The sequence below is a fragment of the Engystomops pustulosus genome, chromosome 3, assembly GCF_040894005.1.
Source record: "Engystomops pustulosus chromosome 3, aEngPut4.maternal, whole genome shotgun sequence".
Taxonomy (NCBI): Eukaryota; Metazoa; Chordata; class Amphibia; order Anura; family Leptodactylidae; genus Engystomops; species Engystomops pustulosus.
In genome coordinates, this window is record NC_092413.1 from 136,426,088 (window position 1) to 136,443,299 (window position 17,212).

The 17,212-nt window shown below is 39.6% G+C and overlaps 1 protein-coding gene across 24 annotated transcripts in view; it reads left to right on the forward strand.

Annotated features, from left to right (window-relative positions):
- Positions 1-17,212, forward strand: part of DST (dystonin) — a 385,421-nt gene that overhangs the window by 309,638 nt on the left and 58,571 nt on the right. For all 24 annotated transcript variants that reach the window (XM_072142226.1, XM_072142233.1, XM_072142231.1 and 21 more), the window contains 4 exons: positions 10,434-10,595; positions 10,979-11,149; positions 12,429-12,595; positions 15,772-15,931. In XM_072142226.1, coding sequence (XP_071998327.1) covers positions 10,434-10,595; positions 10,979-11,149; positions 12,429-12,595; positions 15,772-15,931 — 660 coding nt within the window. The remainder of the gene's footprint in view (positions 1-10,433; positions 10,596-10,978; positions 11,150-12,428; positions 12,596-15,771; positions 15,932-17,212) is intronic.

The window sequence follows — 17,212 nt, forward strand, 5'->3', positions numbered from 1 at the left end:
CAGACAAAAGGGAGCACCGGAGGTCCTGGAGGATATTTGTTCCGGTAAATTTAGCAGACTATGTCAGTAGAAACGAAGGCTCTAATGTTGAAAGTCCTTCAAGTGACACCTTGAAAACTTGTAGAAAGGAAACACATTCCATGACTTCAGAAGATGACTCTGGTCTGTGTAGTCCGCAGGCGGATGGAGATGAAAAGTTAGAACCAACTATTATGGATCATGAAGGACAAGAGGTTTCTCTTCCTCACAAAGGAAGTAGTAATGCAATGGACAAGTTACTTTCTGAGATTTCTGACTGTGCACAACACTCTCCGTTCCTTTTATATGCAAATGTCCAGAATGACTTAGATTTTAGTCTCATTGCCTGCAGTATTACTAATTCCAAAAGCCCAGAATTCCACAGTGCCCTAAATTCGGACATGGATATGGATAGTGAATGTTCTGTACCCTGTGAGGAGTATATTAATTTGGAGGATAGCCTTAACTTGTTTGAGGAAGCTGAGCAAAGCTACATCCATGACCAAGTCAGAGGGAAAAGACATCCAAAATATTTGTCGAATGGTTTAGGAGTTTGCAATGGAGTTCATTCTGCTACTTCAAGTAATAGTAGTAATGATGTGGATATTCCAAGACCTGATAATAACCATATTCAGATGGCACGTGCTGAATCCTTGGATGTGCTTGGTTGTTCTGCTTGTCATAAATGTACAATGGTGCACCCGAATACTATTCCTATGAGGGACAGGAAACTGCGGTCCAAAGAGTCAAGAAAAAGGCAAGAATCAACTGAATATTTATGTTCAAAGGTATTTTATGATTTTATGTAGTCAATAAATTTCACCCCTGTATTGATGTGGTTTTCCATGCTTTATATAGGCTTAGTGCTGCATGCCCTGCTGCTGTAGGGACCTCGTGTTTCACATAGCAGCTATGTTCAGTAAACTATGCAGATGTCACAGTCCACATGTGCATCTTCAGTCCTTGCAGACTCAGCCTCTTTGTGTTTAACAGATGTCTGGGTAGGACCCTGTGGCACTTAGAAATGGGTAAAATGCTAATACGGATTCATTTTGGAAAGGTTACATGGTCAGTGAATAAATGGCAGCAATCGACCAGCCCTGATTACTGCCAGCTGCTAGGAACAGTGGTCATTGTGTGTGACACAGGGGGCTCTGTAACAATGCAATTATTGCTCTGTGCTCCCTTTAGGCACAATGGCAGTTTTGAAACGTTTGTTAAGGAAGTATAAATAATTTGTGTGCTTGTTCTATTCTTTCCTTTGATCTACAATTTTTCTGTCTAGCACAAATTGTTAGATTGCATGTTCAACGTATTTTGACATTGTTGTACACAGACCTTATTGTTTCTGGAGGGAAGTGGGTTGTGGAAGTTATTTAGCCATGTCACTACAACACTACATGATATGGTAAACACAATACGCAACAGTTGATGTAAACTAAACCTCCATATAGCAACAGTGTATAACATGGATTTACACTAACTCATCTACATATTCTGTCTGATTTTGGAATGAATGTGGGAGGGGGCATTACTCCTATAGTAGTTTGGTAACCTTATTTCTGGCCAAGAGTGCAGAGCAGGCACAGATAATATCTTTTTATCTCAGTCAAAAATGAGGTTTATGGCAAACAGAGACACACCCCTAGATAAAAATGGGTTTTCACCCTCCTGCTTAATATTAGCTACCTATTAATTTACAGTTGGGGGGGCATATGTTTGAAGAATTGCGGGGATTAATATAAAAGTAAAGAAATAATGCACCACATTAATCAGCAGCAATGTAAGGTGTCAATCAGCATATTGTTTGTGCTCATATACAGCACCACTCTTCTTTATAGGCTGTAAGTGGTATTGCAATTCAGATCCTTTCAAATAACCTCATTCACAACCTATTGACAAACGTGGTGCTTTGTATGGTAACTATTGTAGGTAGACCCTCAAACAACTCTATTAGGGTTTAATTCTAGGCTTTCTCACATACCATTTTGTCTATGTGTTTTTATCTTTTTATGGAGTATATTTTGACATGTACTTTATTCCTATTCAGGACTGTGTATGTTTTAGCAGATAATATTAGTTTTACCAGAAAGCTTCAAATCTTCTCTCCACGAATGAAACAAAGTATCTAGATAGTATGTTCACTAGCATTAACCCATTTCAGCTTCCTTGAAAACAATCATTCTATCTTAAAAAAACATGGAAACTTTACCACATTGTATAAAATAGCTATAATGAATATTCATGAACACATAGAAATCCAAAAGCGCCTAAATAAGTATAGCATAAAAGTGTTATTCCTATGTATATTTTTAATGTTGAAAGCTGTTATACATTTTTATTGTATACTGTATACCTTCATACCTGGATGATTGTAGTAGTACAACAACACAGCCAGCTCATCACTAGTTTTCTGGACCTTACAGAGACTTATTTTGTTTGCTTGACAGTTTAACATTCCAGGTTCTCCTCTTATCAATCTCAAGATAAACGGGGTGGTCAAGAAAGCAAATGTACAGTCTGAACAGCAATTTGGAATTAGAGGCCTGAAGATAGGGAGTTGTCTCTTGACTATGAACAAATATTTTCATATGCCTTGTATATATGCACAGTCTGGTACAGAATAGGGAGCTGATAAGAATAAGGGTGACAGCAGTATATTCTGGTGGCATAGTTTTATGTTGTAGATTATTGTAGAGTGTATAGAAATAATGCATTTACTTTGTGCACTACACTTACAGTTCAGATCTTGCAGCTTATACAAATGTGTAAATGAATAGAAAGACTGCATGTGACACGGTGCTCTTATTGCTGTTTTTTTCTTTGCTTTGAGTTGCTGTTTGTGTTATTAGTGACCCTTTAGGTTGTAATATAATCAGCTTTAGGGAATATGTCTTAAGATTTTAATTTTAGGTTCTCAAGGAAAAGGTATGGATTTGTACACTTATGCTGCATGGTATATTAGTAGCTGGCCAGTGAGTTACTGTAATTTCTGTGAACAGGTTAGAATGATAAAATTGAAATGGCTTATTCAGGCCTGTAGGAAAAAAACACTATGCACCCCATCTTGACAGGGAAAAACCCAAATATTTCTGATAATTTATTAAACAAGAAAAACTTAAATATGACATGGTGATAGTTACAGACGGACCCCTCTGCCCACTGTGACCTCTGGTTAATCTCTCTGGATGCTTTACTATAGTCCCAGACTGCACTGATCAGCTGTAAGATGTCTGTAATGAAGCTTTATTGATAATTATTGGTCCAATTACACCAAAAATTTTGAAACTCCAATTGTCACTGGGGTAAAAGAAAAAAAATTGTCTAGAACTTCCATTATAAAATATACAGTTTCGACTTACATACAAATTCAACTTAAGAACAAACCTCCAGACCCTATCTTGTATGTAACCCGGGGACTGCCTGTATTCAGACGCTTCGCTCAGTATTGAGAAGAAGCACCTTTTTGAGGTAGTACATCCATGAGTCTTCTTGTAAATGATACAAGTTTTTCACACATGGATCTGGGAATCCTCTGCCATTCTTTCTTGCAGATCTCCCCTCCAGTTCCCTCAGGTTAGATGGCGAACATTGGTGAACAGCCATTTTCATAGTTTTTCAAGAGATGCTCAATTGGGTTTAGGTTGATTGATTCTCATGTGCTCTGACATGCGCTGTGAGCTGTGAGGTCTTATATAGACAGGTGGGTACCTTTCCAAAGTCCAATCAGTTTAAACACAGCTGGACTCCTATAATGGATTAGAACCATCTCAAGGAGGATCAGAAGGAAATGGACAGCATGTGAGTTAAATATGAGTGTCACAGCAAAGGGAATACTTATGACCATGTGATTTTAGTTTTTTATGTTTAAAAAATTTGGAAAAATTTCTACACTTCTGTTTTTTGCTATCAAGATGGGGTGCAGAGTGTATGTTAATGATCGCATTTTGATCTTGCCAATTGGCTGCAATGAAACAATGAGTGAAAATGTAAAGGTGTCTGAATACTTTCTGTACCAACTGTACATCCCTGTGCATAGTGTAAAGAACCAAAGAACATTGATGTGACTCATCTACCTCATAGACATGTTGTGCTAAAAAGGACAATGCCCATTGTTATTTTGGCCCTTGAATTTAACAATCAGGCTCAAGCCTGAAGTTGTGAATACAGATCCTTAAGTTGTGAGTACAATTCACGATCATATTAGAATAGAATTTTGTGGTTAGTGTATTTGGTCATTTAGACCAGGGGTGATGCAGACTCTTCAGACAGACATTAGCAGCAGAATTGCTCATGCTGTACAATTGCTCAGTGACTTTCAACGTGGCACCTTCCAACAAGCCAGTTTCTTACATTTCCGCCTGCTCAAAAGTTGTGTTAAGTGCTGTTATAGTGAAATAGAAATATGCATGATGAAAAGTAATGCACATTTAAAGTGGTAACAAGCTTGTACAATTTGACCACCAAGTCCTCAACTGCTAAAAAACACTTTGAGCAAAGTTTTTAAAAACTAGGAAGAAGTGATATCAACCAATCTGATTATATTTCTTATTTCCCAGATGAAAATTATAGCAGCAACCATATTGGTAGCCAGGGTACTCCACTTATAGGGAGCCTGGATTTTAGGACACGGTTGCCTTCAGAATAGATTTAACTCCAGTACAGTTGACTATTGTGTGTTAAGCTGGCCTGGCACATTAGAACAACATCACCTGACCCCACCACATTGTATGCAGCTAAAGTGTACAAACGTATCTGATACCTAAAGCTATCTAAACTGACTTGGATTTGCATTATTCCCGATTGGAAAAATTATTGAATCAACTTTAGTTGCGGTGCTGAGTTTTGTCACTGAAAACAGTAGTGTAGTATGTGATTATTCTACAATGCCTTTACACTGACCCGTTGGCAATTTCCAAAACGACTTGTTTGCTAAAGAAGTATTTCTTTTGGAAAAGTAAGTTCTGTGCACACATGTATGTGGAACAGAAGATAATGAAGCAGATTATCAATTTGTAAACACTTGCTAAAAAGTGGGGGAGAATTATTAATCCAATATGACAAAAGGTTTTAAACAGTTTTTGACACTTTTTCAATTTGAGTGACAAAAGGGGTGTATCCACTCCAAAAGGAAGTGTCCTCATAGGAAGATGGCATATGCATCAAATATATGTAAATGCCAACTAACATTAGGTGCAAAGTTAGGGTAGACAGCCTTAAACTATGCCAGATTTATCCTACAGAATAAGACAATTGTGAAATCTGGAGCAACGGTGTCTTACTTTTAGACTCTTTTGATAAATCTGCTCCAGAGTTTTTATGCTAGTAAATAGCGGTCTGTTTTTCTATGTATACCCCCACTAATAAATGGCTATTTCAGTTACACAAGACAAGTGTAGTGAAATTGGGTCATTGTCAGATGTGGATGAGATGAATGCAGTTGTTTGAACAGAAATGGACAATGGGATATATAATCAGTGTTTGACAGGGTGAGATTCAACAGGCCTGTTAATTTGGGAGCAAGACGTATGTTCCATTGCGTGGCACAATAAAACATTATATCTACTCTAATCAACATTTGTATAATAATAATTATTTATATAGCGCACACAGATTACGCAGCGCGGCACAAAGCTTGTCCCATTCCCCATGGGGCTCACAATCTAAACACCCTACCCTATGTTTTGGAGTGTGGGAGGAAACCAGAGGAAATCCACGCAAACAAGGAGAGAACATACAAACTCTTTGCAGATGTTGATTCTTTTGCAGATGTTCATTAAAGGGAACCTACCACCACAAATCTACCTATAAAGGTAGATTGGGTGGTAGGTGGATCAATGGGACGTGAGGAGAGCCCTTTTAAGGGCTAATCCTCACGTCCCTGCACTTTTTTAATAACTTTAATTTGGTATTTATTCAAATTTACTTATGCGGCTACCGGGGCGTGGAGTAGCCGCATATGAGATTACACGAGACGGCTACTCCACGCCCCGGTAGCCACTTTACCCCTCCTACTCACCCATCTTCGGCGCCCTCGTCCGGCGATCCTGCCGTCTGCGCATGCGCAGAAGAGCAGGCCCGCGCCTGTTTCGGAGTTGTGACCGCGCAGGCGCGGGCCTGCTCTTCTGCGCATGCGCAGACGGCAGGATCGCCGGACGAGGGCGCGCAGCTACGCAGAGCTGCGCGCCGAAGATGGGTGAGTAGGAGGGGTAAAATGGCTACCGGGGCGTGGAGTAGCCGCCTCCTGTAATCTCATATGCGGCTACTCCACGCCCCGGTAGCCGCATAAGTAAATTTGAATAAATACCAAATTAAAGTTATTAAAAAAGTGCAGGGACGTGAGGATTAGCCCTTAAAAGGCTATCCTCACGTCCCATTGATCCACCTACCACCCAATCTACCTTTATAGGTAGATTTGTGGTGGTAGGTGCCCTTTAATGTTTTTCTGCCTTATACTCTAAAATACACATTTGGATAAAAATGAAGAAAACTGTTTACTTACCTATGTCCACAGACTATTTAGTTATAGATCTATTTATGCACTCTCATATGTAGACCAATACAGCCCCATTTACAACCCGTTAACAGAAATGTTCTGATAACTGCATAACTACAGAAGGTAGAACAAATACAACTGCAGAAGTACAGCACCAGAACCAAGCCCGATACATAAATGCAGCACCAGAGACCAGCTCAGTATATAAATGCAGCACCAGAACCCAGATCAATAGAAAAAATAGTATATGTTTAAATATTGAGGGCATAATTGTGGGCATATGGGTGATATCAGCACACTACCTGCACCCAGTAGTCACAGTGCCTGGCAGCTGTAGTCATAATGCCTGCCAAGAGTAGTTACAGTGCTTGCCCCAAGTAGTCCTAGTGTTTCCCCCAGTAGTCCTAATACTGCCCCCTCTAGCCAATAGTCCTGGTGCTAGTACTGCCCCCAGTGGCCAGTAAGCTGGGTGCTTCCGCCAGTATACTTAGGTGCTGCACCAATGGCCAGTAATCCTATTGCCCTATTTCTGACCCCAGTATCCTGTAGTCCTAGGTGCTGCCTCCACTAGCCAGTAGTCCTAGATGTTGCCCTCAGTACCCAGTAATCACGATGCCTGCTCCCAGTAGACTTTACTGCCTCCTATAGTAAATAATCACAGTGCTGCCCATAGTAGTCAGGGTGTCTGCTTCCAGTAATTAGGATGCATGTCCACAGTCACCAATGCTGCCCACTAGTAGTCAATGCTGTCCCAAGTAGCCAGTGCTGCACCGGGTAGCCAGTAGTCAAGGTGCCTGCCCCCAGTAACCAGTCTGCCTGCCCTCAGTTGCCAGTGCTGCTTCCTAGTAGCCAAAGCTGCCCCTCAGTAGCCAGTGTTGCCCCTCAGTAGCCGGTGCTACCCTCTCAGTAGCCACTGCTGCCGCCCTGTAACAAGTGCTGTCCACTCAGTATCAAGTGCTGCCCCCGTATTTAGTGTTGGCCCCAGTAGCAAGCCTTTCCCTCTCAGTAACCAGTTCTGCTCCCCAGTAGCCAGTCTCCAGCCTTACCTCAGGAGTCTTTGACCTGTCACTTGCAGACGTGTCATCACACGTCGCCTGCACCTCATGACCCATGTAATGGATGGAGAACAGCAGTAGTAGTGGATTATAATATAGGCAGTTTGGGCAGTAGCCCGGGGAACAGGCCTTTAAGGGGTCCTATGGTCACCCAAACCTCCCACCAAACTTTATACAGAGAAGGGCCACCACCCATGAAATCTTTATACATCCCCTTCTATAATATTCATACAGACCAGAGCCCATGGCATTCTTAATCTGTCCCTGAGCAGCACAGGAACTTCTAGCTGTAGCAATCCAGCAGAGGAGCAACACTTTGCTTGGTTTCGCAAATTGGATGTGATTCAAACAACCGGCTTGCACTAGCTTGGTGGATAACACCACTGATCTTTGTGCTAAGACTAACCTTTGTGCTTACCCCTATGTAAAAACTTTGTTTTGTAGGGTATTTGATATATTTTGCATTCTGTTTTAAACTCTCCTAGTGCTTATTTCTATAAAGAGAAAATGTTCAATTGCTCTGAAAAGAAATTGATGGTAAATAACAAAGGTATGTTTGGAAAGCTTATAAGGTGTCCTTTAGTGCTTCAGTATCTGAGAGCTTATAGACTCCCCTTGTGCACTAGTTCTTTGCTTTATCTCTACAATTCTTGTAGCTTTTGCATGACCCAGAATGGCTTATGTTAGCTTTATACTAAATCGTTTTTTGGAAAACTAGACTGAACCTTACCAAAGTCCATGTGAATGCTGAGCTAGTGCTACTAAAGCATAAATCATCGTCAGATGTATATGTAAAATATGACAAGTATTGGCTCCAAGATTCTTCTGCACAGTCAAATAAGCATCAGATGTTACAATACGTCCCATTTATAGGGAAAGTATTGAGGCTTTTTCTATTACGAATTGTTCCAAAAGCTGTTCAGCCGTCAGTGTTATCTCTATTAATAATAAACCTACTTGTTTCTGCTTGTCTGCTGAATCACAGTTTTCTTTTGCACTTCTAGACAAACAGTGAAGATTTTATGAATATTATTCCCAGTCTGTGGTCTAATATTCAGAGATAAAATTAGATTTGAAGAAATTCATGTTGGTCCATAAATGTATTTTGTCTGTTAATAAAACAGAAAAGAGAAAGTGATGCACTATGTGCTATATCAACAACAAGTTTCCATTGTTTACTTGGATGTGGTGAATAAGGTGGTTGAATTGCTCAATTGTCCCATGATTCCAAAAGTTTCCCTGATGTCAGTGTATATGTTACTGTTCCCTTTTTAGTTAAGGACTGATGTAGCCTGTTTGTTCTGCATTATGTGACATTAGCATATTGAATAGTTGAGCCTGCAGCAGCTGGTAGATATGGACCACTTCTAGCTTGCCAGGGGGCTAGCTAAGCTTGCATCACTTATGAGCCCTTGGACAAAGCATCTTGCAAGTCTCAATCAGATATATTGGAAAGAACGCACCTCTATCTTTATGATCACAGTGAGCAGATTTTTTTGTGGCTAATTGGGGTGTAATAAGTACAGCCTTCATCTCTTATTTGACATCTCTCAAGTGTCTTCTGAACAATGACATAAAAGATTAACATACGGACTATATTTTCTCTGACCGTATCCTTTTCTGTATTTTAAGTTAGATACCACAATTTACGTATTATACACAGCTATTTGACTGATCCTGTAAATAGAAACGGCACCAAGATGACATCTGTGTTTTTTAAATATGCTAAAAAAAGAAAAAGAATATAGCGTTCACAGGATAACACTGTCTTTTATTGGCGTGGTGAATTCAATCATCATGAAAACTGCTCACCTGATTTCATTATTCTAAGTACATAACTACTATGTTGGCACAATCTATAATCAACAGGCTTGTTTATGTTGCTGGTCCGCTCCTTCTCCGACTGGTCCTCTTATGTGGTCCAAAGAAAAGGGACATTTGTAGAGGCGATCATAACTCCATTATAGCTCTCTCTGGAAAAATGTGTATAAATTAATATTGGTATAAAGCCAAAATAGTTTATAATATATGGATATTATTAATCTGAGAACATACACTAAAAATACATACGTAATTAAAATCTTTTTGCATTGAGTTTCAAGGCTTGAAATGCCTTTGTAAAGAAATAAAAGAAAGGTAAAGTACACATAACCTTCCTTTTATTGCATTTCAAGCCTTGAAACGGATAGCAAAAAGTTTTTACTTATTTATGTACTTTTTAGTGTACGTTTTCGGATTAATAATATCCAATAAACTAGTTTGGTTTTATACCATAATTGGTTTACACCCATTTTTCAGAAATCAGAGTTGTGAGCGCTTCTACAAATCTCCCTTTTCCACTGTAACAGTTCCTGCTTCTATTAGTATGTTCCTGGTTTATCCTAGTTTATCATGTTGGTTTAAATACTGTACTTGATTTAATGGACTGGTTATTGGCATCCTAAGTTATATTTGAAATAGTAAAGCACAGTTGTATTACAGTGCTGTTTTGGAATGAGTCATTATATGGCTTTAATAGAATCCTGAACAGTATATGTGTGTGCTTCCAATGTCAAAAAGGGGCTTTATCGTTTTACTTGTATGACATAAATACTCCATCAGCACCTGTTTGGCAGTGCATGGAAAGTGTACACTTCCATGATGAGGGAAAAAGCTTAGTCCACCATGCTACATGGTGAGCCCTTTTTAACACCAGAAAAATATAACAAAAGTTTACCTTGCTATATGTGTTGTTTAGCCATATGTGAATTATTGTTAGCACGTGGGAAGAGTCATATGTTTGAAGATTATGCAACAAATCTATTTGTCTTCATTACAAAAGATTTTGTTTAACCACATTTTATGTGTTGCTTTGAATCTTGCAGACCTTCCAAAAGGAAGAAATTGAACCTCTACAAACTCATCTACAAGAGGTGAACCGGCTAGGTCAAGGACTTGTGCAAAGTGCGGCTAAAAACACCAGCACCCAGAACTTGGAACACAATCTAGAGGAAGTTAATACACGGTGGAATACTCTAAACAAAAAGGTGCCTTGTATTTTGTCTAACTTATCGTCATGCTTGCCTTTCCTTCACAAGCATTTATATTCTTCTCATGTCTGGACATATTTTAAGAGACCTCATTCTCTTTTGTCACTCTGGTATGTTCCAGTGTTATATACAACATATAAGACTGATATTTGGCATAAAACAGTGAGAATTGTAGGTAACAAGCTAAAAGGCTGGAAAATATTTGAGAAGATAAAGATTTACATTCTGTTATCACATTTAATTTTTGCATTAAAGTATTTAATGTCACAAAAAAATTCCCCCTCATTGGAATCACAAATGATTGATCATGAAGAGGATTTGGGTCCTCAGGTTCCTTTTCTTAGATTATGTGTGATTAAAGAAAATGTCTGCATCTTTAGGTTGCCCAGCGTGCTGCTCAACTTCAAGAAGCACTTCTCCATTGTGGCAGATTTCAAGATGCTCTTGAGTCCATTATGAGCTGGCTCACAGACACAGAAGAGCTGGTGGCCAATCAGAAATCACCATCTGCAGAATATAAAGTGGTGAAGGCTCAGATTCAGGAACAAAAGGTATATTACTTATTTTTATATTCATTTTAGTTGGTATTTGACACTGGAAATTCCTAACCTACTTACAGTGACCTTTCATGCAATATGCATATTGACTTATATGTGTATAGAAAGACAATAAGAGATAGAATGTGCATGGCAGTTGAGCAGATAATTTATTAGAAACCTGCAGAAACTTTTGAAAAAAGTTAGTCATCTTAACATGGCATCTAAACAAGGGGTTGTACCAAATATGCAAATTATCCACTACCCTTAGGATAAAGGATAACAAGCTAATCAGTGTACGATAGATGGGACTCTTGCCAATCTCGAAAACAGACCCACAGCAAACTGAAAAACAGGGCTACCCTGCTGCTCAGTAATAGCCGAGCAAAGCACTCAGATGTCTTATGGCGACATGTTGTGCTCGCCAATTTCTAACACTCCCATACTAGTGACTGTATGCTTGCGCTCCACCAATCATTGAGAATTCAGACACTGTTCTATGGATTGCTGGGATTCCCATTCTTGTGATCAGTGGAGGTCTCAGCAGATAAACCCTCTCCTCTGGATAGTGGATAAAATACAAAGTTTGTTACAACCCTGGTAAATCTTGTGTTACTAGCCAAATTTTTTTTATTAATCTAGGGAGATACAAATAAATTGTCTAGCTACACATTTTTTTACCTGTATATACTGTTTGTTGTATGGAGTTGTTATGAAAAAACTCGCTTTATTTACCGTCTGCAGCTGCTATGTTTTACAGTACACTGAATGGAATCTCAAAGTGCTCAGTTCTTTATTGAGCCCTTGCTTTTCTCAAGCATGTTCGTGTTTGGTGAACAAGTATGATCCAAGCAAAGTTAAACTTTGATTTTACCATAAATCAGCGTATAGTAAGGTAAAGGAGCTGTCTGTCAGACAGTGTTAACAGATTAGTTTCCAAGTAGCACTTTGTATCTGTTTTTGTAAAGAAAAAAAAATCTATAAAAATCTTTTAACAAAAGTGTTTAATGTGACTCTACAATTACCCAGGTATTCTGTCGTTATAATGGGATCACATGTCACTAGGATATGAAGTTTCTTTATAATCAGCAATATGTCCCATGCACATTAAGTGATCATAAAGTGAGAGCATATCCAAGCGATATGAAAGCAAATAACAAATGGGGATACTCCCTAGGAAAACAGGAACTGTTCAAGACATTGAATTTGTGTGACACTGTACATGGTTTTTACAGTCTGCCTGTTCTGTACAAAGTATTGTCAAGCTAAAAGAGTCTATTTTCAAATTTCCCAGCTATTGCAGAGATTACTAGATGACCGTAAGCCAACCATTGATGTCATTAAACGAGAGGGGGAAAAGATTGCTGGTACTGCTGACCATGCAGATAAGGAGAAAATGTTGAAACAGCTCAGTGCCTTAGAACGTAGATGGGATGAGCTACTGAAGAAAGCCGAAATACGGTATGACAAGTACTTTAATAGCTTCATCAACGAAGGAGGAACTACAGATAGGAAAATACCTAAAAATGACCATTTTTTTTTTTAGTAAACAACTATTTTCTTGGCCGATAGATGTTTCTGATATTCTAGCCCAGTGATGGCGAACCTTTTAGATACCGAGTGCCCATTCTACAACCAAAACCAACTTTTATGTCGCAAAGTGCCAACACGACAATATGAGCAGTAACCTATTGATCTCTGCTGTATCACAACTTTAAATCATATTGTCATCCCGAGGACACCAATACAGTAGAAAGCAGGAGACATTTGGATTGTAGCTTCCCTCCAGGGTCCCCTGAAGAGGAAGAATCAGGGGACCAAAAGCAGGAGCTCCAAAGATAATCAATCTCTGTCCACACATTTTGCTCCTCCTGTAGTCCTGGCAGCCAAGTAAGCCACTTTAAAATAGCGCTGAGCAAGGCTCGTCCTGGGCTGCAGGAGGAAGCCTTGAGTCCTATCTGGTAAATTCTGTGCTGGGTGCCCACAGAAAGGGTTCAGTGTGCCACCCCTGGCACCCGTGCCATAGGTTCGCCAACACTGTTCTAGCCTATGTATGCCAATAAGAATATCTTACTTGCAACTTTTCTTTACAAATATAAATATATTTATTTATTTACATAAATTATATAATGTATTGCACTAGCTTAAAGTGAATTCTGCACCTTTAAAGAACTTGCACTCACTTGCAGGAATTGTTCATGTATTTGTATGGGATACTAAAGCTTAGTGACTCTGACTAATAACTTACTGGCTATAAGGTGAATAGACCTAAGACCTTATGTCTGATACCTAAAGTTCATTTATAGCCTTTATAACTTTGTTATAAGTATGTGTACATGCTGATGCATCCTCCTGGTATTATTGGCTAAAGTAGATGTAAAAACATTAGCACTGAGAGAGATTTTCTTTTTTAAAAAAGACCTATTGCATTAAGCTGTAGATTAAACCCATCTGGTGTCTGCTTCCTTCATGCTTATCCTTAGCTGTAGTTATTAATACTGCTTTGGAACTCCTTTGCTTTATATTTGGATAGCTAGATAGATGTGGTTAACAAATACATCCTCCTAATCATCTTAACAGTGGAGGGTGAGGGTTGCACTGGAGGTATTCATCCACAGATAGCACAATATTCATTTATAATATTAATTAACTAGTTACTCAGAGTTGTCTATCCAAAATAATACTTTTCAATCCACTCCTAACTGAGAAAAAATGTGTACATTGATACATTTGCTGGATATTGAAGGTTATCTATCCTGGACCTAGTAATATTCCACTACAGCCAAAACATTGCCTTATAAACAGCATAAATTGTCAGATCTGTCCTTGGAAAACTGAGATACATCCAAGTTCTGTTCTCTACTTGAAGTAATTCTGTAATTCCATATCTGTGCATTCGAGTCTATGAACTTTCACTGCACTTTAACACAAAAGAGATCTTCATATTGTTCTATTGTGAGCCAAAAGAATGATAACATTTTAAGGACAGAACCGGCTGGTGAGTTCAGAAGAGCAGCAGTGGAGCGGTGGAGACGTAAAGGCTGTACAGGCTACTTCTGCTATAATAATACACTGAACCCACCCAGGCTGTTTATTTAACATGGTAATTGCATCTTGTGGCTCTGGTTTTTCTCTTAGCTCCAGTGATGTCACGAGATTCACTCAATGTAATTACAATGCAGCCATATTAAGAGGTAGCACACACCATTACCGGTTTATGCTTAGGTCAGTAGCCTGTGGTTTGGTAAAGGAATTCTTGCTATTTGAACATTTTATAGAAAGAAGTGTTTTATAGTCAGAATCGTAGTTGGATAAATGCGAATATATTGACATTCAATGAATAGGCAAGCCCTAGAGTACTATTCTCATATGCTTGGTAGCATGCAGGAGTATGGAGAATTTCCTGAAGATTAAGAACACTGCCTCATATCTACAGATGATTTGCCTTCCACCAAACACCATATAATCTCTGTATAAAGGTATATACAGATATACAGTTACCAGACTATATAACAGTCTACACAGACTAAAAGATTTCTACATAACCAGATTGTTCCTCATTGCTTTTTGGCCTTTTGACTAAGATCAGGTGTAACCAGATGATAGCACCGCTCCATGATTAGATTTTACCACCGCATAACTGTGACATTATCTATGCTATTCCTGTCTTGTTGATTTGACCTAGACCACCAGGTATAGCCAAGAACCTTGGTTTTCTTTACTGCCTATTGCCATTTGCTCTGGCATAAAACTCACCAACCCAATCCCAAGCTCTTTAAAAGTACCAAATGATTGATCACAATGGTTGATGTTTCACGCCTTGTGGTTTAACATGCTTGATTTTGATGGCAGATTTCCTTTAACTTGCTGTGCTTTTACAACTTGTTTTCATATTTTCTAGTATAGGAAGTCACATTTAAACACCTATCCTTTTTTGTTAGTGTTTTTTTAATTGTAGTATTCACTATTATTTACCAGCATTGCTTTATTCTATTAAATAGTATTAAAGTGTAAGCCCTTTTGCAATTGGATTAGTTACCCAAATCATGCTCCTTCCCTAGATGTCAGTAATCTCTCATATGTCTGTTACTATGGACATTCTGTCTTCATAAAGGAGCAGAGACTACGGAGGGAGAGACACGCCCCATCTCTCTCCCTGCTCACAGCTGATTACCTCATGGCTCAGTGCTGCAGCAGTCATGTGCAGGGAGAAGCCCTAACTAATCTAGTAACAAAACACCTACACTTATGTCTCCCTCAGCTTTCCCTACAATTGTGTATAACCAAATAATACACACACACACAAACTGCAGCCCCCCCTCCCCCCCTCACCCCACACAAGGAAGTGGCAGGAGACACTCTCCAAGTCTGCAAGCTGTGTTACATACATAGATGCTATGGTTGCTATGGTGGTTGCTATGGGCCAAAAAAGGGACTAAATGAGGGCCGAGAGGCAAAATATTTTTAGGAATGATTCCCAGGGACACCTGGAGCAGAATTATGTATTTTAGTTTTTTTTTTGTTCAGAATGATGGTTAAACTTTAAGTAACTGTATGTATATCATTTCAAAGAGCAGCTCATTAAAATGGCACAGGGTGTGAATTTGTACTAATAAAATGATGTTTGCTTGTTTCAGAAATCAGCAGCTGGATGGAATATTATTTGTAGCTAGACAGTTCCACGACACATTGGAACCTTTATCTGATTGGCTCAGTAACACAGAGAAGAAACTCAGCAATTCTGAGCCAATAGGCACACAGACATCTAAACTTCTAGAACAGATTGCCTACCACAAGGTAAGACCCAAATATATATATACATATATATATTCTAATATGCTATATAATCATCAGTGCTACCTTTCTACTGCATTTTGAAGCACCATACACCACAATAGGATGCCAAAAATGTTGTAAACCTAGTGTTTGTCTAAATAGTCTGTAGTTGGATGTACAAGCTACAATGAGAAAACACATAGAGGGGGATTCATGAAAATCTACCGCAGTGTGTGTGTATCTTTAAAGGGAACCTATCACCACAAACCTCCATTATAAACCTCACAGGTATTTTTACAGCTGTTTTTGTACGATTCTGCTTTGCTGTAAAAACATCTTTTATTCTTCCTCAGTTGACTTCTGTATCCACGTCTCTGCCGTGTAGCTGGTTAAACTCCCAACCGCATTGCCCCCCGTCTTCGCGGCACTAAGCACCCATTCACGATGGCGGGGCATTCATGGTGCGCCTGTATTTTGGAAGCCGCCCTGTTCGCCCCCAGCTACACTGCTCTTTGTTCCCCCCGTGTTACTGCCCGCCCCTTTGTAATGGCGGCACATGTGCTGCGCGCCTATTGTGCAGCGGCCGTGCATCAATGTGAACGTGCCTGAGGAGGTACACAGCTTGATGGTTTTCTGGTGATAAAGCAAACTAGAACAAAATTCCTAGATTAATCATACATCACATATAAAGGATAATGTAAGTGGTTCTGAATCCTCAAATGTGTGGATAAGTCAGCAATAAGGAATCTTATATGTTCCCATACGTTTTCTGGGTTGCCTTTTCAATTGATTAGAATCTCAGGCTTGGTTTGTAGCTCACACATATTACTTAAAGAGGACCTGTCACCCAATTTATCGGCACTAGGAGCTGCTTACTAAAGTAAGCAGCTCCTAGTGCTTGATCAAACGCCGCAGTGTTAGAGTGATAGTGTTACTGGAAACCTCCGGTAACACTATCAAACACTGCGGCGGTGTACAATGTAATTGTCGGACAGCTCGCAAAGCTGTCCGACATATTCATGAGGGGGCGTGGTTGGGGCGAGGCTAGGGGCGGTGACTACCGCCTAGCGCGCGGCAGTCACTGCCGGCCTATGGAGCGAGTGGGGCGGTCCGGGGAAGAGGCAGCGCCCCTTTGCAAGCTGTCCGATGATTACACTGTACCCCGCCACAGTGTTTGATAGCGTTACCGGAGGTTTCCGGTAACGCTATCACTCTAACACTGCGGCGTTTGATCAAGCACTAGGAGCTGCTTACTTTAGTAAGCGGCATCCAGTGCCAAAAATTTAGGTGACAGGTCCTCTT